Source organism: Mugil cephalus, chromosome 16, assembly GCF_022458985.1.
Source record: "Mugil cephalus isolate CIBA_MC_2020 chromosome 16, CIBA_Mcephalus_1.1, whole genome shotgun sequence".
NCBI classification, from domain to species: domain Eukaryota; kingdom Metazoa; phylum Chordata; class Actinopteri; order Mugiliformes; family Mugilidae; genus Mugil; species Mugil cephalus.
The window spans coordinates 21,084,075-21,110,490 of NC_061785.1; the positions used below are offsets into that span (position 1 = coordinate 21,084,075).

General features: G+C 42.1%; 1 protein-coding gene across 1 annotated transcript in view; it reads left to right on the plus strand.

Annotated features, from left to right (window-relative positions):
* The window catches only part of dnah9 (dynein, axonemal, heavy chain 9), a 153,996-nt gene that overhangs the window by 80,436 nt on the left and 47,144 nt on the right, over positions 1-26,416 (plus strand). The window contains exons 51-62 of the mRNA XM_047610044.1: positions 48-209; positions 2,540-2,736; positions 3,777-3,939; positions 4,219-4,342; positions 6,319-6,461; positions 9,145-9,306; positions 9,566-9,799; positions 20,549-20,629; positions 21,118-21,297; positions 21,836-22,066; positions 23,518-23,712; positions 24,763-24,882. Of these exons, the coding sequence (XP_047466000.1) occupies positions 48-209; positions 2,540-2,736; positions 3,777-3,939; positions 4,219-4,342; positions 6,319-6,461; positions 9,145-9,306; positions 9,566-9,799; positions 20,549-20,629; positions 21,118-21,297; positions 21,836-22,066; positions 23,518-23,712; positions 24,763-24,882 (1,992 nt within the window). The remainder of the gene's footprint in view (positions 1-47; positions 210-2,539; positions 2,737-3,776; positions 3,940-4,218; positions 4,343-6,318; positions 6,462-9,144; positions 9,307-9,565; positions 9,800-20,548; positions 20,630-21,117; positions 21,298-21,835; positions 22,067-23,517; positions 23,713-24,762; positions 24,883-26,416) is intronic.

Consider the following 26,416-nt stretch of genomic DNA (forward strand, 5'->3'; position numbering starts at 1 on the left):
CCTTTGGAATGAGACTCTTAGCCTCCCTTTCTCCCATCTTTGCCCAGGGCATTCTCTTCTGTACTGCTGAGTGTCTGAAAGCCCCTACGGACCTGCTGAAAATCTACCTGCACGAGTCCAACCGGGTCTACCGAGACAAGCTGGTGGAGGAGCAGGACTTCCACATCTTTGATAAGCTACAAGCGGACACGGTGAAAAAGTTCTACGAGGTGAGAGTTTTACAAAGTTCAGCAGAGGAAGACAAGAGCGGGCGGCTAGAGAATGTGGGGGAGGGAGGGGTGGATTGGGGGAAGCCATTAGGCTGGCTGCTCTGTGTCCGGACCTGGACATCAGTGGCCAACGCAGCGAGGAGAAAGAAGAGAGGAGAAAAAGGATTGTTTGGGGGGAGAAGAGAGGGCAGAGGGCCAGGAGAGGGTTGGAGGAGAGAATATTAATCAGTGTGGTATGGGGGTCTGGCTGTCAGGGTCTGCGCTGTCAGCCTGGCAAATTGGAAAACATTTTAATGGTTTTCACTGCTGCCTCACTACCCTCTCTGGCTCTATCACATATACACTAGTTATACCACAAAGAACCTGACATGTACATGTGTACACACTCCCACACAAAGAGAAGGAGACGCAGAATAATCCCACCCACTGTATATTATTCAGAGGACACGGTAAAGTCCCAAATCCTGCGTTGTCCCGGGTTGTCACGGGTCTTTTAGGCAGTGTGGAAGGGTTGACCTAGCATGTCTTCGCGGGTCAAATGAGCCTGCAATCGACCCAGCTTGGCTCGCCTGCAGCGTGAAATGCATCCCACTTCATCTGCTAAATAACCCAATGACGTTGATGTACCTGCCTGTGCGTTCTGATTTTGTCACTGTGCAGCCTGTCAGGTTATCATTGTAGAAGCTCCAGGGCTGCAAGAGCTGCTCACTCAGATTTCAAAACAGAGCAAAGTTTTGGTCTACTCCCACAGGATCAGTCTTCCTGTTGATCTCCCCAAGACTGATCTGTAAAGGGCCGCGCTTTTTTTCCCCATTTTTTTCAGTCAAATAAAACAAAAGAGTAGCTACACGATCTTTAATGGAAGCGCATAGGTGAATTAATCCTACGTGATGCTCGGTAAATCCCACCGATTGGGGAATCCTGATGTGAATTACACATGCATCACTGTCTTTATATCTTGTATAGTGATATTACACATGTTTTGATTGTTTATAGCTAGGAATGGGCATCGATAAGATTTTATTGATACTGATGCCATGGATCGGATTCTGTATTGATTCCATTATCAATTCCTCCTGTGAAGTTTTGGTTTCGAAAAAGTAGGTGTTCATGGTTTCATGTTAAATACAGAAATTTTATTGAGTTTGAGTTTGAACAATAGATAAGAGCTTGTGTAAGTAAGAAATTGGTCAGTCAATCCTCACTAGCGCGAGACTGTCAAACACATAGCACTTTCAGTATTTAATGCAGTGTGTTATCGACAAATGCCTCAGCATGTTGATGGTGTTGCTGTCCTTGCTTGAAATCATGGTGCTGCATAAATTGCGCGTTGCTCTCTTTTTTTTTTTTTTTTTTTTTTTTTTTTTTTGTTGCTCTCTTACAATCACTTTTAGTGAAGTGAAGCCACACTTTGGACCGTTTCAATCTCTCCCCATTGCGTCTCCCTTGTCATCACCTTAGTGCCACGTGATATGAACGACGCAATTCGATGTAATGATTCTTTTTCTTCTTTCGTTTTATGGTGGTTGGCGCTGTAGTGCAACCTTCTGGCCTGGACTTAAAGATTCGTCACAAAACGATAAGGGGAATCGATAAGCGTGAAGGATAATAATATCGATGAACTGAACCAGTTGGAATCGTCTCTTTAAAAGAACTGGTTATCGATGCCCATCCCTTTTCATGGCAGCGTAATGGCAAGATGGAGAGCTGCTCAGCTCAACCACCAGCATTTTCCAGTCTGTGCTGAGTTTGTATACTTTGCAATTTTGTCTCTTTTGCAATGCGCAAAACAACAATGCTAACACTGGACTTGTTGACGTCCATGCTTTCCATTGTTTACCTCGCAGTCTTCCAGCACACGTAAATGTTTAATGATGACGTTGTCAATGGGACAACATAAGAGAGGGAGGAATAAAACAGACACTGCTTACAGTCTGAAAGCACAACAAGACGGGTTGACCCTGCTCAGAAAATCGCGTCTTGCTATCACAAGGCAAACAAGGAAATCTTGATTCACTTGATACTACAAAAATTAAGACAACAACATGGGACATAATGTAGACCATTTGTACAAGATGTTCCTCATTTCCCACACCTACTGTAGCTTTTTATTTTCAGAGGAAACACACATCCCTGAAAGACACACGATTTCTCCACTGAAATACTCGGGTCCCAAAGTTGCCAGGGTGAAAATGAACTAGGTCACCCTCTGCACAGCTGCAGTATTCAGCTGTGTCCCTGTCCGGACTTTTTAAGCCTAACACTAATGTTATGCTGACAGGGGTAGCGTGTATGTTTACCACTGCTATATGTGTGTGTGTCTCCCCGAGGACATGGATGAGACACTGGAGCAGACCAGGGAGTTGAACCTGTACTGCCACTTCGCCCATGGGCTAGGGGAGGCCAGGTACATGGCAGCAGAGTCCTGGAGCAGCCTCAATAAAACCCTGCTGGAGGTGCTGGACAGCTACAATGAGGTCAACGCCACCCTAAACCTAGTGCTGTTTGAGGACGCCATGGCTCACATGTGAGTGGAGGTTTGATACCCTGGGGAAAGTACAGAAACCGTGAAGAAAATGTGTTACTATGTTGTCTCTCAAGGTGATCAGCGGGCTTCCAATGTGTTTAAGGACTGACACTAGGAATGACAATTGAAGAGTAAATGTTTGAGTTAAAATGTCAAGATTAAGAACTGAAAGCACCAGTGAAATGGAGTGTAGTAGTTGAAAGCAATTAAAGAAGGCGGGTTGTATACAGTGACAATTTAATTTGAACATTTAATTTAAACACTCAAGGTTTGTGCTGTAATTCAAAAGACTGAAGGTAGGAAACTCAGCACGTTGGGATATGACTTAAAGCATTTGAACTGTGCCAATCTGAGTCAGAAAGCAACTGAAATGCCAGTTGAAGGGAAACAAATGAAAGCAGTTGAAATGTCTTTTGAAGAGTAAGAGATTTGGGTTCAAATGTCAGATTTGTTACATTTACAACAGACGATTTTGAGCTGAAAGCACATGTCAGCTCAAAGTGGAGCGTATGAAAGCAGCAGAAGTCGATATGCTAGCTGTCTAAATGTCTGCTAATGTGGAAGGACAGGAAGTTGCTGAATGATCAGAGGAATTGTAAGAAACAAAAGCAGCTGAAATGAGTCACTTGGTTTGTAAAGACTGACAGCAGTTAAATTGTAACAGGTGTGTTGCTGTATTTGTTTGGCAACATTAATAGAGCAAAAAATGATAATGAAATCAGTTCATCCATTTAAAATGAAGAGACCAGAGGAACACTCATCGTGTTTTATTGAAGGCATAAAGATTCTCCAGAGCACGGTACAATTTAGTCTAATGTTTAATACATTTCTTTCTGGTACATCTCAGTTGAACCGTGTGATGTGGATGATGGTGACGAGCAATATTAGCGAGGAAGAGACACAAAGTGCCCGTGTTTGTTTGTCTTCTGCTGTTAGTCGCATGAGTCACAGATTGTCTTTATGCGGCTTTTCCCTCCCCTACCTTTTACCTGACACCTCATGTTCCTCCCTCCCCCGTCTGTCTGCTCCTCCACATGTAGCTGCCGTATAAACCGAATCCTGGAGTCTCCGCGGGGTAATGCGCTGCTGGTCGGAGTGGGTGGCAGCGGCAAGCAGAGCCTGACCCGCCTGGCTGCCTTCATCTCCAATCTGGAGGTTTTCCAGATCACCTTGAGGAAAGGCTACGGAATCACTGACCTGAAGGTTTGAAGAAGATTACTCGTCAAACATACCAGGCTGTGAAAATCCCCCTGAAGAAGACAATTAGTCTCATATTAAGCCTTTAAATTCAGCCCTCACATTTAAACCCTATAGAAATATATGCGCCGACTAAACTTTTCAACACGGAGGTGTATTTTAAGGAATCTATAGACAGCAGTATTGGTAATCCACACAGGTCTTCATTATGCCTCAGTGCAAACTAACAAACCTCTGGCCCTCTCATTATGTGTGTCACTCTTTGTCTCTCTCTCTATCACCCAGAGTGACCTGGCGTCCCTCTACATCAAAGCTGGCGTGAAGAATATTGGCACCGTGTTCCTAATGACTGACGCCCAAGTGGCAGACGAGAAGTTCCTCGTTCTGGTCAACGATCTGTTGGCATCGGGTAACAGCAGGCTGCGCTAATTACCGCGTGTCATGTTTTGCAGGAGAGGAATGCTTTTGCTTCACAACAGCGACAAATCACGGCGGTGCCATTTCTGCACCATTACTCATCAGCTACAACACATCATTGTGAAGAATTGCAAGCAAGGCTGAGACTCACATCTAGATTTATACATGACATTTTAAGGGTGCAACACAAATATAATGAATGCAAATGATTTCCTGTGAATGCAAAATTACTGCACACACGTTCGCTGGCGTTGCCTGTAGTAACTTAGCATTTAGTGGAAAAGAAATTCATGTCACCTTATATAGCACTGGAAAGGATGTAATGTATGTGCAAAAGTTGAAGCACTCCTTCCTGGTTTAAATTTGCCGATTAAAGAAAGATTATATTTGTAATAAGAATTGTATTCTACTCCCCCCTTCCCCGTGTTAGCCTGTCACAGATTACAAAAGTACACCAAGAAGCTAACACACCATCTCTCACAAGCAGCTGTTCTTTGTGTCATTCTTGTGGCCTTATTCCACTTGTGGGAGACAGGGACAGCACTCAAGATAAGGGCCGTGTGACAAACAGAGACAGCAGAAGGTGTTCTTAGATTAGTTTTGGTAGCGTTGCGGGCTTATCTATTTTAGAAGGTATTAGAAGCACATAGCTCAACTGGTCACAGCTGGAAATGACAAAATGTAGCCTGGAGACCTGCCCGAGCTTGTCAGCGGCCACAGGATGTTTGTGGTGTAAAGTTGGAGTCTGGAGAGTTTTAGTTTAAGCTTTGCTGGTGAAGGACTGAAGAGTGACAGTAATGAGCGCCGTGGAGTATGTTTTTCTCTGTATCTGAATGTAATGAAATCCAGTTGCCAGACTCATATTCTGATTAGAGTCTCCTTACATTAGGCCGGGCAAAATGTGGGAACATGAACTATTTCAAATATGAAAATTATAATAATGGGAGAAGCACGGTGTAGCGTGATCCCTACATTGTAATCACAACCAATAGAAATTCACTTTGGATTGTTTATTCCCCATCGCAAACACATCCCTCGCCTTGCAGGTCATAGCAGTCCCTCAGCAATCTCCTTTCATCTGCTCTCATAGGGTTGGCTAATGATGGTGCTCTCAGCTCACTTTGAGACAAATGATTTGCCATTATCTCTGTAACTGCTTCTAAAGGACATAGTAGCTGTTGTTCATTTAACATGAGGATGAGCCGCTATACATGCTGGCATTTTGAACAGCACGCTACATATCTTAAAGTGCCTAAGAAAAAAAAAATGCTACTTTTGTACTGTGTTATTTCATCCAGTGGCACAAACAGACTTTTTAAATGACAGGAGCAAACCCTGCCTGGGGGGGTTGCAGTTTGTCTGCTTCTACACTTCTGAACTGTTGCCCAGCGCTACTATATTTTCATGTTTTGACCTTTCAGAAAAAGATTGGCCACATAAAGAATGGGCTGTTGAAATACCATCTTTCTCATAAGCATATCATTTATTTGATCATCATAAAAAAGACACAGTTGTTAACTCTTCCAAGCCAGCTGTATCACGTGAGCTAAAACAAGATTTCTGGCTGGATTTCTTTCGTAGCAGCACATGACCACACCAGGACAGCATTTAGGAATTATTCAAGCCACTGCATCATTCAAGAACTAAAACACAATTATTTGAACTGATGAGCTGTGGGTGCTGTGTAAAAGTTTGCGTCGACATTTCATCGTTGCTCTTGCCTAGTCTTAAAGTGCATCTCTGCATTAGCATAACTCCTCTCCGTGAACTCCTGCCGCCGTCACCTCTATTAACACGCCGAGATTCGATATAAGAGTGTCGGCGCTCAGATCCTGACGAGATAAGAAACTTCCCGAGAGTTCTCACACGACTTTAGCTGCCTGACTGAAGGAACACACAGCGGCGGGTTGCCGAAAAGGCTTGGTGGTCTCTCTCCGGCGGTAATGTGATTCTCTTCATTAATTCCAGGAGAGATTCCTGATCTGCTCCCTGACGACGAGGTGGAGAACATCATTGGCAGCGTGAGGCCAGAGGTCCGCAGCTCCGGATTGATGGATACGAGGGAAAACTGCTGGAAGTTCTTCATCGACCGCGTTCGCAGACAGCTCAAGGTGAAGTAGTCAGATAGTCAGACAAGGACAGGACAAAGAGCTGTGTGTTCTTTGTAAGTGTGGATTCCCTGGTAATTATCCAGAAAAAAAGTTGTTCTCAGTGGCTTCTCTTCAGGGGGGAGGCTTGTCGTTAATCTTCCTCGCCGAGCTGCATCTGTATTTGATCTCCATCGTCTCTTAATAGAGCTGTAGCATGCCGCCTCACACTCTAATTTACCATTCCCTCCTAAAAACCCCTCATACTTGGATAAACATCTGGTTTTATGATGAGCCCTCTCCCTAGACAATTTCCTGTCCTGACATGTTCAGGTGAACTTGAATACATCGGGAGGCGGTGGACGTCATTATAAATCACGGCGCGAGCAGAAAAGCTGCCGTTTAGTCAGAGATAATTTCACCAACATGTAGCCGCTTTGTTTCCCCTGGGGAGGGAGAGAATCTGGAGGGTTGCTTATCCTGTCATTATTACAGTACCACCACCCACTCTCTACCTCCTCAGCTCACAGCACAGGCCTCCCTGGGCTGGCAAGTGGATAAATAAGGAAGGCAATCCAACTGGTTTAGAAAGACTGGTTTTCTTGCTATTTGGTTCTCCTTCTCAAAGTTGTTTGTCTGGATGGTTAGGATGCTTTCCCAGAAATGTTGGCGTATCTCATTCATAATGTTTGCATGAAATTTCCTGGGGGTACGTCTCTGCATGTCACACTGTGTGCTGAGCTCCAGTTTGCAAACTGGACCAAAATTTACCACCACTCTGAAGCACAATGTTCCTTTGGATCCTCCTTTCCCCAAGGAGGGGATGATATTATTACAATATCTGTCCTAACAGAGGTCTGGGAATATTCTGTTTGCTCTTAAATCATTTGATTAGTCTGTAAGTCAGACAGTATACTTGACAAACACTGTGAAAAATGCTCGTCCTAATGAGCTCATTTTTTCCAACCACAACAACACCAGCATGTTCCTTTTAGTGTCAGTGTTCTATCTGAGCAGCTGAGGTAAAATTAAAAAAAGAAACATTAAACTCTTGTACTCAAGAAAAGAGCCATGAATATGATTTGTAACGAGCCACTTTGAATCATGCTCTAGTTCAGAGTTGTTTTAGAAGCGTATTACAAACGTAGCAGTACATGCAAGACTGAATGCAGCTTGTATTATCATGAATCTAGTCTTCATTTTACACACACTTTACATAAACAGAAAAAAATTGTGCTACTCTTAGCTGGAGAAGTTATTAATATATGGATGGATTGTTAGTGTACACTCTTCAGCCACAACATTAAAACCACTGACAGGAGAAGTTAATAACATTGTTCATCTTGTAACATTTCAATGTTCTGCTGGGAAACCTTTGGGCCTGGCATTCATGTGGATGCTACTTAGACATGTAGCACCCACCTAACACCCTACACAATATTAGTAAGGTGGTCATAATGTTATGCCTGATTGGTGTATAAACATTTCTATACATCCACTTGTTGTGGAAATAATGCAAAGCACGGGAAGGAAAGTGGTAATCATTATAGAACTACACATTAAAAGTTAGTTTTTCAGTAGGTACTAGGGCTGGGCAGAATGACCAAAAAGGTATCATGGTATTTTTCAAAATTATGAATATCACAGACATTTACAGCTCAGAGATTTAAAAAAAAGAATTAAAAGTTATCAACAGGAAATGTAGACCCTGGAACTGTCCCATAGAAATCAGGGACATCTGGTCACCCTAAAAAACCCACCCTACTGACACAGCACCTTTTTGGAACAAGTTCTTCCATGTCTTTAGGACCTCGTGCTCTGCTGCTTCATTTTTCCAGACCTTTCCATCTTTACCACGCCTCACAGTGCGCTGTATTGAAAAGGTCTGAAATGGTGTCTCACAGTGCAGCATTCCGAATGCTGTACAACGGTATGCTGGTGTATTAAAAATTCATATCAAAATGAAAAAAACAAAACAAACACGGGTATTTGGTATTAAGTATACTGCCCAACAATAGTAGATACTCTCATACAAACCTGATAGTCCAAAGTATTTTAAACTATAGCATAATATAGGTGGGAACAATACAGCTACATAGTCATTTAAGTTAGGGTGGTGAAATAGTCTTTTATTAATGCTTGTAGGAAAGAAACAGGGCAATAGTAGCTTCATTTGGCCTAACATACGGCTTATGACCAGTATTAATGGATCACAATGTGACAAGAGTTGGAAACCACTGTTAGCCGTCTGGTATGATTGATTGATTGATTGATTGATTGATTGTGATTTTTTGAAGCTTCTACGTGTAAATGATGTGTCAGAGTAAGTGTGAGAGAAATGTGCTGCTTCTTCTCCCTCCAGAGTTGCTCATCATCAGCAGTGCTGGGTGTGCCTTCTGCCTGTTTGTTCCGAGCATCTGGCTGAGCTTCTCAACAAGCCAGCTGTTAGTCTCCAACAGTGAAAATCAGTCCGACGTAGCCCACAGCTCAGCACACTCCTTTAATTCACATGCTTGCTGGAGGCTTTATTTGCTTAATGATGTAGCTGTACATAATTAATTCACAGTTCTCCATTCCCCCTCTTGACCATGAAGGAGTGTTAATCGGAGCAGGAGTTTCCCGTCTTTCTTTTCTCAGTCTGACTCCATTCGTACATCACACTCAGTTTTGTTTGACCTTGGTGTGTGTGTTTGTGAATGTGTTGCAGGTCGCCCTGTGTTTCTCTCCGGTGGGCAGTAAGCTGAGGGTTCGCAGCAGGAAGTTCCCCGCTGTGGTCAACTGCACAGCGATCGACTGGTTCCACGAGTGGCCACAGGAGGCGCTGGAGTCAGTCAGCTTCAGGTTCCTCCAGGAGGTGGAGAATATCGAAGTGAGAACAGCTCATACTTTAATATATACGCACAGGAATGAAGCCACCCACAAAAATGATGTTCACACTCTGAAAATATCATTTCAAATGTCAGCCACCGTGACACAACCAATGTGATATTAATTTCAAAAGCGGACTGGAGGTCCCGAAAATTAAATTCCAAGCCTGAGCCTCAGGAAATGCTGCTCTTCAACCGAATCTGCACAGTCATCTGCTTTTAGCATGAAGTAACCTGCTCTGTGACTTGTAATTTCTGCAGCCCCAGGTGAAGGAGTCAGTCAGCAAATTCATGGCTTATGTCCACATGAGTGTCAATCAAACGTCCAAGGAGTACCTGGCCAATGAGCGGCGCTACAACTACACCACACCCAAGTCTTTCCTGGAGCAGATCAAGCTGTATCGCAGTCTGCTGGGCCAGAAGAGCCAAGACCTCACCACCAAGATGGAGCGGCTGGAGAACGGCCTGCAGAAGCTCAACAGCACTTCTGCTCAGGTACTCAGACTAGTCCACTTCTGTTTGCTCTTTGGATATTTGATCTATATCGTCTGGAATGATGTACGTCACAGATTCACGTTCAGTTCTCGTGGAGACAGTACCCACCCAGCAAAAAGTAGTCAGTAGTCAGTAGACACTGAAAAGATGTCACTAATGTGCGTCTAAACAACGTCTAAATTTGGTTGAAGTCATGTCGTTGAAAAGACGTCTTTACAATGACACAACACAGTTTTCAATGACTACTTTTTGACTAAATTTGGACAAAATCAGATGGATCAAACACAACCCAATTTTTAACGACTATTTCTGGACTAAATCAAGACTATGACGGACCGACTAGATTTAGCCCAAAAACCAACGTTGAAATGACGTCTGATGTTTGGTGGGTACAGTTCTCTGAGCTCACGTGAAGTCGTGAAGCTCTCTACTGTGAACACTGAGCAAAATCCTGTAATGTTGTAGGAGACATTTTGTGTCTAGTACTTTTCTAATGAAAATAATTTGCTTATTCATAGATTTTTGGTTGAAAGCATGGGTCATTTTAAGTATGATAATTTTTTCCTTTCCATGGGAATAAATGTTAAAATTAGGGCCATTAGAATGAATGCATCAACAACGTGTTAATGCAGATTCCTTTTAAAGCCACTCACTTCTTCAACATGTGAGTAAAGCACACATGTTCTGTAGTTTGGAAAATCAGCAAGTGATTAAAGCAGCAGTGGAATGCAAAGAGAATCTTGAAATTTAAATAAATAAATTTACCCCGCAGTAGGGCTGGGCTGTATGACCAAAAATGTATATCACAGTATTTTTTTTCATGCATAATTACATGTTCACAACATTTTCCACTGGTTGAAGGAGGAATTAATGCAGTAGACAGACTAAATATGGACATTAATTATTATATATAATACTGAATAAAGAATGTTTTCAAGATCAAATTAATTAACAGGGACAATTGTGGTTACATTTGTTTTGACTTATATTAGCTATTAGAAGTTACTATTAGCAACAGCTATCACTAGATTACTTCGATACCAAAGACAAACTCACTGATCAGTTTCTAATGATGTCCCACTAGTCACTGTATACACTGTCCCACTATACACACTGTTGCCCATGAAGTTGGGATCAAATATTTTTTAGCTATTCTTATGAAATGATTGGAACTATGTGATTTATTCTTGATAGATAAAGTGTATATCTTCTCAAAACTTAATTGATCAGTCTCTTCCATACCTAATTGATAAATATGATTATAAAAAGGAATGTGTGTGAGAAAATGATTCCATCTTTATGGTCAGCAGTGTGTCATGTCAGTGTGTTCAGATGTGATTGATTTATGACTCAGAAAAGCAGCTATTTTTGACACAAATCGTGGTAATTGGGAGCTGAGGGTTTGAAAGTGCACTAATTGCTGCTGTGGGCATGCACTTGCACTGCAGGCCAAGTAAGTGGGCCAAACTTAATGCTGTTTTAATAACCGCCCAGTTCATCTCATGCAGTACCTTTGCCTTATGTTTCTCCACTCCTCCATCCATTTACATCACACTTTTGGAAAACCCTCAGTTTTTCTTCTCAGTAATGGAAAACTGCAGTGTTTTTCCAACTTCCTGACAAGTTGTAGAGATTAGAGAACCACACCTGTGCAACTGTGCACTGTTTCTCATGCACTTTTTAATTTCCCATAGAGTGTAAATGGTGTGAATAGTTTCTCTGAGTTTAGCTGAAAGTAAACAAGGTTGCTAACCATCTGGATTAACTTTCTTTCTTTTTCTAACTGCATCTAATTCTGTGGCATTGTGCCACCTGCCCACATTGTCCCAATTTCTACAATGGAGACAGAGATTGTAAATTTAAGCTGACCCAAAGTCACAATGACAACATTTACGAGAGTAAATCCAAAGCTGTAAAATTCAAACTTTCTTTTAATCCTGTAGTGGTTCTACCTCTGTTTGTGGGGGATGTCAGTTGCTAGTCTTACCAGATAATGAATGCCCTTCACCTGACAGCACTGCGGTAAATTGTCATCCGATGGCTAGAATGAAAAACAGTGGCAAGGACAGAGGCTGAGAATGAAAATGTCTTGAAATAAAGTGTTCACATCATACTATTTGTTGTTAGATTTCTGTGCATGCAGCATCAGGAGTACAAACTCCTACATTCTCTTTTGATTCCTCGCCCTTATACTCGAGCTGTAGCTCAGCTTCAGTATGTGCGGAACCACTCAGCCAGCATACTGACAAAGACCAGATGCTCCCACATCACCCTAGCTTCTTTGCACTCTTGAGCTTCTTTGACAAAGCATGTCAAAATGTATTTAATTACATATTACGTACAAGATCTACATGACCAGGCACCAGCTTTCATCAGGCAGCTCTCTGCTGCTCAGAACGCCTCTGAGATTTGCAGGGTTAGGACATTTTTTTTTTGTGCTGCACCACTATTTTTCCATTTAGTATTCAGGCTGCAGAATCTTTAGTAAATAATCTCTGTCCCGACTGGTTTGCTCTACGTTGCAATTTTGCCATTCCCTTTAATGCCTTTAATCTTTTTTCTGAGTTTTGTATAATGATATTTGTCTCTTTTATCTTTTAAACATTTCTCTGGCATTAAACATTCTTTTTATTCAGGTCCATCCCTCTTTTGTTATGGCAATTAATTTCCCTTACTTTATATTTGACTAGAAATAGCAGTATCTATTGAGTAAAAGCAGTGCCGGGTTTAGTTCTGTAGAAATACAGTATTATGGATAATAGTTGCAGTCATAGTTCAGGTAGATCAGGTCCAGGAGGTCAAATTAATCTTTGTTATTCTTCCGCATAGAGAAACGTTGACATGCAAATTCATGCTATTAACCAATAGCAAGCCTCCAAGCAAGTCTACAATGGAAGAGGAGCACTAGTGCAGTAAACTGGTCTGCAGAAGAGGAATATATTAAAATACAAATGGTCCATGTTTTAAAGAAATGCTCATTGACTGGAGCATGCCTGTAAGCTTGGCGAGTTTCTCTTTTAATTGGAAAAAAAAAATACACCATGGAACTATAGTTAGCAAATTACCTAGAAGGAAGCAGGAAGGAGTAGGAGAGGAACAATAATGATCAAGCTCTAGTCTGTACACACCACTGCAGTGTGCCACTACACAGTTTTCCTCTGGCAAGTAATGCGATGAAGTTGACACAACTGATAAGTTAGCAGTGGTAGAAGTAATGGTAGTTCTATCATACTATATGATCGTTTACTGTTATTTAGTAACAGGGTTAGCAAGAAAGGCTGTAGTAGTAATAGCAGAAAAAGTGGTAATTAAGTGTAATAGGAGTAATAATCTAATTGGTAGCAGTTATACTGGTAGAATGATGTAAGGCAGGACGACATTCCCCCACCCACAACATTGAAGTAGCTCTGTTGAGTGTTGATTATCCCCCTGTTAAGATCTGCTGGACTAATCAAATCGTTGAGCAGCATTTATGTGTGTGATGGACATAAATGGAGAGTCATACACTTCATCCGAGCGCTGATGCCTCACAGCATGAAGGTTCTGGTTGGTTGGTTCCCAGCCAACTGGGGCTGTGTTGAATAGCTCGGACTGCTCGTAAGACTAGTCACTCCCATGCAGAAGTGTTTTATCTCAGCTTTTGCCCCATAACACCACTCGTTTTCTGACAACAATTGAGTTTGACTGCACCAAGCTAGCTGCTTGCTACTCTGTCCTTCCTTGTGAATGTCATACACAGCCAGTTACCATAACAAAGCTGAACGTCAAGCACGAAACCGTTCGGCGGATTTTTTTATGTTCGTTTATTACGTGGGAGTGTTCTTTGCGTCGTTTAATGTTTCCATCTTTAATCCCTGCACCTGGACCATTTGTTCAAATGTTTACCATCTCTACAGGACTGCTATATGAATAATGCAGCACAAAGTGTGTGTGTGTGTGTGTGTGTGTGTGTGAAGCAGCACTAATTTTAGTGAGCCTACTACACCGTGTAAGTGTAGGCACAGCCACACACACACACACACATATGCACAAAGACGCACAATTTCCCTCTGACATACCATGCATCGACTATGCTTTGCATAAATTGGCCCACACATTTCCACCCTCACAAAATCGCACATGCATAAACACCCTTTACACAAAAGTGACGTCAGTGTTGAAAGCCACCAAGCATCCTGTGTTTTTGTTTCCCATCTCCTGTATGCTGCAGGAAAACGCCAGCACACACACACACACACACTAACACTCACACACATACTGTATAGATATGCATAGGGGTTGTATGGTAATTGAGGAGCCTTCTAATTAGAGAGAATACCCTTTACAGCAGAGCCACCATTAATGCACCCTGTGTTTGTTAGTGCATCCACACTGATGGCTGCGCTATTCTAAGTACTGTTATTTAACATTATGTGCAAGAGAAACCATGGCTCACTGGGGGCTTCTGTGGTCATGATAAACAAGGACAAGGAATGTGTGTGCCTGAGTGTGTTAATTGTTGGGGGGGGGGGGGACTGGGGTATGACTCACCTGGTCCCCAGAGAGCACATTAGTTCCATGATTTTTTCCTCTTCAGCTTTGTGGAGGTGTCCTGCCTTATCCTGCTTTAGTTTGGAGTAGTGGTGTGTGCGTGTGTGTGTGTGTGTGTTTGGTGGTAGAAACAGCAGTAGAAACATTAGTAGTATATTGTTAAAGTGATGCATAATTAATGGCATGCAGACTTTGAGTGACAACTTGGTAGCTGTCTGCCCAGCTGGCATCAGCTCAGGATGCTTCACTTAGAAGAACTTACAATATTGCAGTGAGAAATTCCCCTTTGAGTGAGCAGTTGGTGAAACTATTTTATAATTGAAATCCCCAACAGAATCTCATTCAGACTGTCTCTACCAGCTGAGGACTGTAGAGCCTCCTGTAACATCACCCATGGGTGTCCTGAAGAGCGGCTTGTTTTGACGCTCGGTGTGGCAGCTCCAGATGTCACCAGCCCGACTCCACCGAGCTCGCAGCCATTTCAGAAACGGTCAGAAAGGTGGACAGTGAGTGAAGCTGAGGTGTGCAGGTGACAGCTAATCAGACGGCTAGCGACCCGTGGATGTACACGCAGCCTAATTATATTCAATAATTCTAAATATATTCATCCATCCATTCATTATCTATTATGGTGGCAGGTGGCCGGAGCCTATCCCAGGTGTCATTGGACGAGAGGCAGGGTACGCCCTGGACAGGTCTCCAGTCTGTCACAGCTCTAAGACAAAGAGACAAACCACCATTCAGACTCACAATCACTCCAGCAACATTTTAAAATCACAGCTGAGCATGTTTTTAGACCGTAGGGGAGGTCGGAGCCCCCAGGCACAGGGAGAAAGGCCAGAGCCAGACAGCAGGTGATAACTGCTACACCACCACACAGTTTAGTCGTGTATAGATTTATTTATCAGTTCATTTTGCTAACCGCTACAACGACAAAAAAATATGTTAAAAACTCAAGCGGTGAATAGAGATCACTGTTGTCTGCTTCAGGATCATTTCAAGCATCTTAACGTTCACACTTTCAAAGCAAGATGTAATAATAATAATAAATGTTTTTTACCTGTAGCGCTTTTCATCAAAAGATCTCAAAGGGGTTCGGGTTAGAGCGGAGAAAATCAACTCAGCCTGGGTGGAAAGGAAAATATAAACAACTTAAGCAGTTTTGTTAAAAATTGTTTAAAACACCAAAGAGGGGGAACCAAAAGTTTTGCTAAAAACTTTTTTTTTTTTTTTTTTTAAAGAGTCAGTGGATTGTGGTGCCCTCAAAGTGTGAGGGAAGGCATCCTACAAGTGTTGGACAGCAGCACAGTAGGCCCCATCTCCCAAGGTCCTGAGTCTGGCCCTGAGATCTTTGAGGCCGGGGGGGGTTGTCCATGGATGCATTGGTGTGTGAGGAGGGAAACCCTATACTCAGTCTTGGTGGAAACAGGAAGCCAGTGAGGATAATGTGCTCATGTTTGCACACTCTTATCAGGATACTGTCTGCAGAGTTTTGGATGTATTGGAGCCTCTGCAGTCTCTTGGTAGGGATCCTGACCAGAAGTGCGTTCCAGTAGTCCAGTCTGGAGGAGATAAAGTCATGGACCAGCTTTTCTGCATCTGAGAGGGAGAGAAAGGGGCGGAGTTTGGACATGTTGTGGATTTGATAGAAGGAGGTCTTGCAGAGGTGGTCGATGTGGTTGTGGGTCCATATTTCCACCAAGATTTGTGACTGCTGATGAGAGAGGGATATTAGAGCCAGAGAAGGTGATGATGACTGGGTCTGGTGAGTGGTGTTTGCTTCAGTTTTGGAGCTGTTGCGTCAGAAGAAGTTGTGCTCCATCAATACCTTAATCTCCTCCAGACATGATGTGAAATAATAGCACATAATGACCGAGGTGAAATTCCTATTAAGACATCAGCTAAGTAGGGAACTCATCAGTTCTGACCAAGGATGCATTTCATTCATACTGCTAAAAGAAGGTTATATAAATACCAGGTTTAAATAGGGCCGGTGATTGGTTGGGCCCCAGCTTGTAGTCTGTTATGTCTCTCAGCCAAGTCTTGGCAAGAATTTATGGCGATAATCAATCTGACACAGTCACTGCTCTCTCAGAGATGTATTGTGTAGACTAAACCCAGGCTGTAGTCGGCACACAAATCCAAGACAATCATTGAAATCCCAGACTTTAAACTTGAATGTAAGTGTGTGCTTTGAGTCTGTGAGCCATCAAACATGTGGATGAATGGCTATAGTCTCTTGCGTTGGTATCAAATTTGATTCTGCCTTTAGAAACAGTTGTTCTGATTTACATTTCCAACATCAGGGAATGAGAGTGGGTTGTTTTATATAGACAGCCAGGAACAGAGAGACTTAGTTTTTTTCCAGCTTGGATTTCCATCTGCAGTAGACAAACACAGAAGCAGCTCAGATGTATTGAATATCACACATGTCTCCTACCAATTAGTTTGTCCCTGTTCTCCTCTCTCCCACTCCTCCTCCCCCTCCTGTCTTCCCCCCTGCCTATTCATCATGTTGATGGCTCACTTGGTGCTCGTCTAATGTTCGACCGAATCTCTTGCATGGAATCGTCGCAACCCGAAAGAGCCGTCTTCCCTCCGGCCTGATTTCCTGTTTGTTAATTAGCTGAAAGACAAGCATGAAAAACAGTCTGTTTTTATTTCCCCAGTGCAAGGTTTTGATGGAGTCGGACAGTAATGCAGAGCCCTATTTGTTGGGGAGTTATGAGAAGTTTGTAACAGCTTTAATTTATCTTTACGACCGCCCTTGGTCTATGCATTTGTGTCTGGTGTGTGGTTGTGTGTGTGTGGTGGTTTGTGTGTATGCTGACAGCAGCTCTTGATCCTAAAGCTTACATGTTTTCTCCAGATATGCATGCCATTCTGCTTTTTCTGCACCGTTATCTGCTCGGACAGGCTAAGTTTTTATTTTTTCTAGTAGTGCATTAAAGGTCACATTCACGGCCCGTGGCACAATCCTGCAGGACACGAAATGTTATCCGCAAAGGGTTCTACCCTTTTGTGAGGCTTTTTGTTAGACTTTCTCAAGCCACGGAATCCTATTTATTGCTGTGAAGAATTGAGGAGTCGTTTAGGTTTCTATTAAACTGCCATTGAGCTTGATCAGTGATTGTATTACCAATGAGATCCAACAACGATATAAACAACAAAAACAAATGATCGCTCCTTCAAAACCGCGTGAGATTCAATTAGACGGGAGCAATAGATTCATTACTGTCCATGGTATACACGCTGATTGCTACTTATACCATTTAATGAGACAGAAATAGATTCTTTTCACCAGCCCACCCCTATGCTCTGACTAGTCCCCTCATATTAGTGTGTTCTTTTCTTCCCTCCATCCTACATAGGTTATTATCAGGCTTTATGACGGTGCGTTGTTGTTAGCTTAGCATAAATACGAGAAACAACTGCTAGCATGGCTCTGTCTAAAGTTCTGAAATGCCCCAACCAGCTGAGCCATATGTGTTAGTGCCAAGTTGTTCTATCAACAACTGTTAGTGGCGAGTCCCTCTGTGACGTCACCATCACATTTAGATTCATATAACATAAATGTCTATCTACATCAATATGTCGTAGTCTCAGTTAAGTCTAAAATAAGTTGTAGTTTCCGAGGCAGGCAACTTGTTAATCTAAACATTTGCAGTGTATTTATACTTTAAATTGGATATTTTAACATGGAGGACTATGATTACTAACTTTGGCAAGTGGCATTTTGTGGAACTAAAGTTTTTGTCACTTCCACTTTGTTTTGTTTTTTGTTGTTTTTTTTGGCTTTTTTAACCCTTGAGATTGTTGCTTGACCATCATCCATGGAGTGACAAACCATGAACTGGCTAAATGGTGTAGGGCGTAGGTCTTCAACAGGGGTCTGCCACCCCTAGGGGTCCAAGGAGGTACTGCAGGGGGGTCACAAAATCTGTGGCCGATTGATTTTGGTTGACATTTTCTTTCTTTATTTATTTAAATACACATTAACATGAATCCAACATATTTTAGAAAAGGGATAAGGCAGAAGACGTTACCTTTCAGTCAACACTTAAACAACATTCAGTGATACAGGAGCTGCCACACTAGCAGAGACCTGTCAATCTAAGCCTCCTGTACACCGTAGGACCCGCCCCTATAGTTGCTGGGCCAATTACAAGGCCACATATTACACGGTGGCTCTGTCAGGTTCCCTGCAGTTGGTCGAGAGCCTATTCAGTCCCGAGGTAAAATTCCAGATGCATGCTGCGATATTAGTAGAAGAGAAGATAACAGTGCAACTATATATATAGGTATGTGTATGGCAAGTATGTTTATGTTTAAAAAAAAAAAAAAAAAGATTATTTGAGCCTGTGTATTATTTGAATAGCTTAACAATGAATGCAAAATGATAATAATGTGTATTTCCACTAGGTCGAGTTTAATATAGAACACATATAGTAGGCAGGGGGTCCCTAATTAATCTCTCCATCAGTTTGGGGTCTTTGGCATGAAAAACGTTGAAGACCCCTGGTGTAGGGGAAGGAACTGGAGCAAGTCTAATCAGCAACTCAATAGTTACATAAATCGTCTGCTGCTAAAATCCACACATCACCATCTTGTAGAGTCAGTGTCTAAGCAGCACACAAAGAACCGGCTACATATTAGGCTCTGGTGGTTACAATGTTTTAACTCAATCTGTTCACAAATATGTGTCTTGCTGAACAATAGCAGTGAGCTGATTTTTCTGGTTGCCAGATTTGGTGCCATCATGCTTGGACATATGCTAAAAGCTTTGCTTGCTGGGTCTGGTAGTGACTTAAACAAATACAAATACATGGAACGGACCAAGATAAAGTTGCAAACTGTTTCTAATCTGGATGCATAATAGCTGTAAGAACTTCAACATATTTGTTTGTAGATTTCTCACTTTATTTGGACAGAACCTCTTCCCATTGCTACTTTTGTCTTTTATAACTTGACCTGGTGAGCTGTTGAGCTGGTTGACACCAGTAACCATTAGTAACCTCTGATACCACAGTGTAGGCTTAAATTCTCTTAGGTAATGCAGTAAATATAAATGTCGGGATATAAACCTTTTGTCTGCAAGACGCCACCAGTTCTCCTCAGCAGGTTGTTTGATGCGTCTTTGAAAACTTGCCACAGTTCTTGTGTGGGTTTAGTGTGTCTAAGTGACTTTGGTCTTTTCATACAATCCCAGACTGACTCTATGATGCTGAGATCAGGGCTCTTTGGTGCCGTACCATCTGTCGCAGGACTCATTGTTCCCTTTGTTGCTGAAGATTGTATTTTAGGATTGAATGAATTCAGGACTGAACAGACGCCTCCCTGATGGAGGAACCTAAAGTGGCTCAAACTTTTGTTTAGCATCATGTGTGTGTGAGGAGGACAAATGACAGTAGAATATATTTGACTGGATCAATATGGACAATTACTAGAACCTACAGTAGTTTCCTGACAAAGAGCCAAAGCTTCTATACTTGTGTTTGTGTATAGATGGAACATGAGAAACTGTGTTTTTGTGTGTTTCCTTATGCTTGCAATCTTAACTTAAGATAATACCAAAGCTGGACTGATCTCCTTATCGCTTCCAAATTCTTGAGACAAAAGCAAATACGAGCGTTTTAAACCAGTTAATGAACGGCATGCGCAGAGCACGGTCCTGCTGATGTTTAAGTCATAAAACGAGAAAAGGAAGTCGAAGGTAAAACAACTAAAGCTGCCAAACGTGATCGACCAAACTGCACTAAGTGCACCCACACTAATGGACAATTGATGGCAGTAATTTGCGGTGGAGTGTAGGAGACAGCAAAGGCAAATGGGCTGATGTAAACACTGCAGATTTTCAAAATATATAATCTGCTATATATCTGAAGAACAATTTAAAAATTGGTTTATTATCGATGCTGCAGTGTGTGTGTGCGTGCAGTGTGTTCATGTTGTACAAAGCTGAGCTGGAGCTATTTACTTCATTTACTGTTGGGCAGTTTAATGAATGAAATCACATTGAAATCAATTAAAATGGAAATCCTTAGAATAATAATAATAATCAGTCAGTATATTCCATACCAAGCCTACATATACTTTACAGAGACGGTCTCTGGTTGAAGTGTCTACCATTCTACCATTCGTTCATCCGTGTCTTGGCAGTAGTATCAGTCTGTCTCTTTCTCCTGACCTCCTGGCCTCCACCGTCTCATCCTCTGATAGGTGGATGACCTCAAGGCCAAGCTGGCTGCTCAAGAAGTGGAACTCAAGCAGAAGAACGAGGATGCAGACAAGCTGATCCAGGCAAGAATACACACACATATTTATATATATATGTTATATTTATGGTATTTTCTCCCACGACTTCCTCCCATGAATGCCGTCTAGTCCATATCTCTCCAGTTCTCCCCATACAGTGGAGGCCTCTTGTGCAGCTAAAAAAAATTATTGTCCATCCAGAAACAGTGTCCATCAGTCTGGATCGTCCACAAATAGACTTCTGTTATGTTTACAAACTGTGCAGTGGAGTGTGAGGAGTTCAGAGACACCTGGGCTTAAACTTGTTATTGTTTTCTTCTTCTGTTATGGATCCATGGGAGACCTGTCACAGGTGAAAACATTAGCATACGCTAATGTCTGAGGATTTGTTTAGAACCATTTGAACTTTTTTGTTTTTTTGTTTGTTTGTTTGTTTGTGTAGAAGGTTGTTTTTGTATCCATGCTGTGTTTCCGAAGCCACTGACTGAACTTGTGCCACTAACCCAGAAATAAATCCCGCGTGTTATCCCCAGGTGGTCGGGATAGAAACTGAGAAGGTGTCCAAGGAGAAGGCTGTTGCTGATGAGGAAGAACAAAAGGTGGCGGCCATCGCTGTGGTGGTCAGCGGCAAACAGAGAGACTGTGAAGAGGACTTAGCCAAGGCCGAACCAGCTCTCCTAGCGGCTCAGGACGCCCTTAACACGCTCAATAAGGTCAGTTACTCCCTTATCCTTGCTGCGTCTTATTGATTTGCTTCATAACATTTTCTATCTTTTATTCTTCTTTGAAGGGGTACATGTGTTCTCTTTCCTTTGTTTGATTTGGCTTTTCCCACTTCAGTGGGAAAAAGTTTTGTCCACACAGGCTTTGAACTGCATTGAATCACGGGTTTTAGGGTATTTTGCTAAAGTAATGTCTTCTCTATGATTTTACCTCATCCTTGCATCCCTTGTAGGTTTATGAACAGCCTGGGGGATTTTCGAATACACCCTCGGAGCTTAAAAGGTGCTCTCTGTTCGCACAAGCAGAACCGACAGTTCAATCACTGCTTAGAGCTCTCTAAAGATGCACTAATGAGAATTCTCTGTTGTCTTCTCAAAGTCAGCACAGGTTCTACTTCTTTATTCTAATCCTTTCCAGTTTCTCCCTTTTTCCCCCAGAAGACCACAGAGATGTGCAGTTGTTCAAACTCAATTAAATCAGCGCTCTTTCATTTTTCCTCCATTATTCTCTCTGTCTTCCCTGCCTTAGAATAACTTGACGGAGCTGAAGTCGTTTGGCTCCCCAGTGGCAGCGGTGACCAACGTCACAGCTGCAGTCATGGTCCTCACAGCACCCGGTGGCAAAGTCCCAAAAGATCGCAGTTGGAAGGCTGCAAAAGTGATGATGGCCAAAGTGGATGCCTTCCTGGACTCTCTGATAAATTTCAACAAGGAAAATATCCCAGAGGCTTGCCTGAAGGCCATTCAGCCTTACCTGCAGGTGAGCGTTTCAATTAGCCCTTCCTCATTGAAGTCAGCACTGAAGGCGCACAGTGTGCGATGTCTGCTGTTCGGCAAGTTCAACTAATAAGTCATACGTTTAGCAGGGGCGTGATTACAATGACAGTGGCACATTATGGCTGCAAAGTGTCCAAATGACAACCATTGAAAATCAGCCAGTAAATTAAGCGTTACAAATTTAACAGCCGCGCCGATTATGAAGTTCAGTGGAGCAGATAGTAGGTACGTCAGCGCAGCAGATTAAGGCTAAATTCTGTCGAAGTTCACCATGTGCACCACACAGTTTCATGTTTGTGGAACTGTTGATTTGAGTTTGACTTTTCTTTGTTCTATACAAGACATAGATTTTTCAAAAACACGTCAAATTGAATTTATTAATAAACCATTTCATAATAATAATAATAATAAAATGTTGCCATCAAATGCATACAAGCTCTCCGATAGATGTCACAGTCTCAAATAGCATTACTCACTCATTGTATGTTCTGAACTGGTACCACTGCTAAAGCATACATACATAGTATCCTGTATTTCGTTAGCATACTTGCCTGAGTCATATTTCAATATTTTTGGAAGACAAGAAAAAACACAATTTTTAGCAAGCGCGTTGGTATTTTTATTGTTATTATAACAGTAAGTCAAATAATGACTTAGGCACTAATGCTATTAGGCTAACAATTTCTAATGTGTAATAGTAACTAACCAGTAGCCTACATGTAGATACACAGGCTAGTTTGAAAGAATTGTGCTGCGGAAGTGTAAACACGAACTGGTTAACTACTAATAAATGATTGTCTATATTGTCTACACACATTTAAATAGATTATATATTAGATATAACCCTGCAAACAGTGGCATTCAGTGTTACGGGATGAAACAGTGGGCGGTGCAACTCACTTCCATTAAGCTAGTCAGACTTTAGCTTAATGGTTTGTTTTGGTTTCTTTTTTAAAAAAAAAATAAAAAAAATGTTTCCTGGTAATGATTTCATACACAGTAGTTACTCATTACAACCCCTGTAGTGATATGGAAAAACTATTTTTATGTTTACTACAGAAAACAGGTAGAATGGATGAAGTAGCCTATCGTACTAGCTAGCTTAAATTAGCCTTGTTCCCTTGGTTTAGCTACCGGGCTGTTTTTTCTTAGTTTTTTCTTAGTTTTTTCTTTTTTAATTTATTTTTATGGAATTTTGTAGAAGGTTGGGAGACCATTCTGATATTAACACAATGTTGACCATTTGTTATAGTACCACACTGACCTCTTAAACCCAAGCCTGATTTCCAGACTAAAGTTCAAAGGTGTAAGTCGTTCCATATCACTTAAATTATGTAGAAGCGTCTTCTGCTTGTATAGGTTGTTACATGGTTTGGTACATGGGCTCCTGCCAGTCTCTGATCTCATACGGTTTGTTTTTTTTTTCCTCTGCAGGACCCAGAGTTCCAGCCAGATCTGGTTGCCTCCAAGTCGAATGCGGCGGCGGGTCTGTGCTCCTGGGTTTTGAACATCGTCAAGTTCTATGAGGTTTACTGCGAGGTGGAGCCCAAGCGCCAAGCTCTCAGCAAGGCCAACGCAGAGCTGGCTGCTGCACAAGACAAGCTCGCCACCATCAAGAGCAAAATCAATGTAAGCCACTGCAAAGGATTGAGAATGTAGGAAATGAAAGTTTATTTGCTGAATGACGAGTATCTTCTTCAAAACGAGACAATTTCAATATGAAATGTCCAGAGGGTATATTCTTTAAAACTATGTTTCCATTTTATTAAAGAAAGGACTTAGGGTTATTTGAAGGCATGAAGGCAAAACGCATACACACACGGTGTCTTAAAACTTAAGTTTTTGCAAAAGAGACTGAAGGTGGAACAATGACTCGTGAATGCCAGAACCCTAGCTATAAAAAATATGTGAGACATCAGTATGGATCAACGATTCTATCACACCCAGACAATAGGCAGTATAATAAGAATTGAAACATCCAGAGGCTATAAGCTGAAGCAAAAATTCAGGATATGAATTATTTTATCAATGTTTGAGTGACAGTTGACACATGAGCTCATCCAATGATGATATACCACCAGAATTTCATCAATACAAAGCTGGTGTAAGTGCTGTTAAAGGCTTTTGCTGTTCATTAATCTAAAGCCAAATCCATCAACCTAAAAACCCTATTGATAAAAGCAGCTGTAAATAATTGTTTCTCCGTGGCGTTTGACACTCAGCACATCAGAGTGCCTGAGCCCCAGCAGAGTGCGAGGCTCGGGGTGCCGCGGCAGCTGCTCACATCAAAACCGACGACTGTTAATAAGATCCAGCATGACTTCTCGTTGTCATTTTTCAGCCCCCAGTCAGATCGCTTGAGCTGAGAGTGGGTTTTAGAGCCAAGGGGAATTAGCAATCCTCAAACTAATCTACTGAACCTGTGTGCCCCTCCACCGATTAATCCTGTTTGTCCTTGTGCTAATTGCTTCCATATGCCAAATAAATCCATAGCGGACCGAATGATAAGTTTTGCCCAACTATTCTCACACGCTCAAGTTTCTTTCACAGAGACACTTTTTTGCAGTTTTTGCTCTCTGTCTTTGAGGAATCCTTATGACCACGCTGAATTTTAACAAGTGCCAATTTTTCTTCTCCTTCTGCGTTTGTGTGTGTGTGTGTGCGCGCGCGTCCTATCAGCACCTTAATGAGAACCTGGCCAAGCTGACAGCCAAGTTTGAGAAAGCCACTGCAGACAAGCTCAAGTGCCAACAGGAAGCAGAATCAACCGCACGGACAATTTCCCTGGCCAACCGCCTGGTGAGGAGGTCAACAGCAGGGTCACGCAGACCGTCACCCTGCCACTGCAACACACAAACACACTTTGTCTCCTGTTTGTCTGACGGGCTCTTTCCCTCTAATAGATACAGATGTGTACAAACACAGTTATCTCAGTGTGAATGTCTCTTTTATTCTCCTTTAGTAGGGATGTAAACTGCTTCATTTTGCAGCAGATTAGTTTTAGTATTTGGATAAAAAAATGACTCTTAATTTTACTTTGTTCTGGCCTTTTGAAGCCGGGTCAACTTCACTGACGTCTTCTGTTTTTCCCATTTACACGAGATGGTAGAGTTCTGAGTTAGTGCGTGACATTATGCTGGAACAAATGAGTGCTGCACGGTGCTGGAACAGACAGACAAGCCCCGGTTAATGTAGTTTGAGTGCCATTATGAATTGACAGGAGAGGGTACGGACTGGTTGCCACTGGAAAATGTCCAGTTCACCACATGATAAATTTAGACGTGGCAGTATTGCTTATTGGAGTGCATCAGGTGCCTTAAAATCCTGGTTTTAGTTAAATGTTTATCATTTTTAGTAGTTTAAGGATGCTTTCACATCTAGGTTGTTGTTCCAAAACCGTCTGGACCTGTCGGGTTCACAGCAGTGCACAGTAGCCAGACACCACCGGTCTACCTTTTACCAGACAGGCTGCTATTTTAGTTGTAATTATATAACCAAGAAGTTTACCAGATGTGTTTCCGGAAGAGTGAACACCTGACAGTTTGCATCCGACTAGAGTGTCTGGTCGTCTCCTACCACTCTGTCCTTAGGTGTCTGGCATCCAAAGTGCACTTATCTTATCTTATATATCGTCACCTTCCTAAAATAATGGCCGAACTCATTTTTTTGACATAATGATTAATAATAAATATAATATATTCAGTATTTGTTTCAGTTTATTGTGTTGTCTGAAAAACCTGAAAAAAGGACTTGGGCCATTATTTTAAGAGGGTATTGCAGAACAGGAACATAGGCCCACACTCACTGCTGATGCTCCAATTTCAATTCCATTATTTCCTGAAATTTTCCCTGCTATTACCCATCACAAAAGAGTTTGCAAGCGTGTAGTGTTGAGCTTGAACTTTGTGTGGATTGCAAAAACAAGGTTAAATGCAACATTGTTAACAATATTGCATCAATTACTCTGAGTAATCAGACCAAAAAATATATATTCACTTTATTACTCAATGGAAATGAACGTTTTAGGTTAGTTGTGATCAGCATTTTGTCTAGTTTCATCATGCTTTCAAACGTTTTTCCAAACAATTTGAAGCTACTGCATCTGTCGTCATCTGTGTTTCTGGAGCACAGTGACCAGGGTTCATTCTTGTCTGTGGAGAAGGTTAATGGAAAAGACTCTGTTTAACTGTCATACGGTTGCTATGCTTCCAAATTAACTGTTTACATCAGACCTGGGCATTTTACGGCCCGCGGGCCGCATACGGCCCTTTGGGCATTCCCGTCAGGCCCGCGGTGCGTCAGTCATGAGCACAGATGAACTGTGCATGCAATA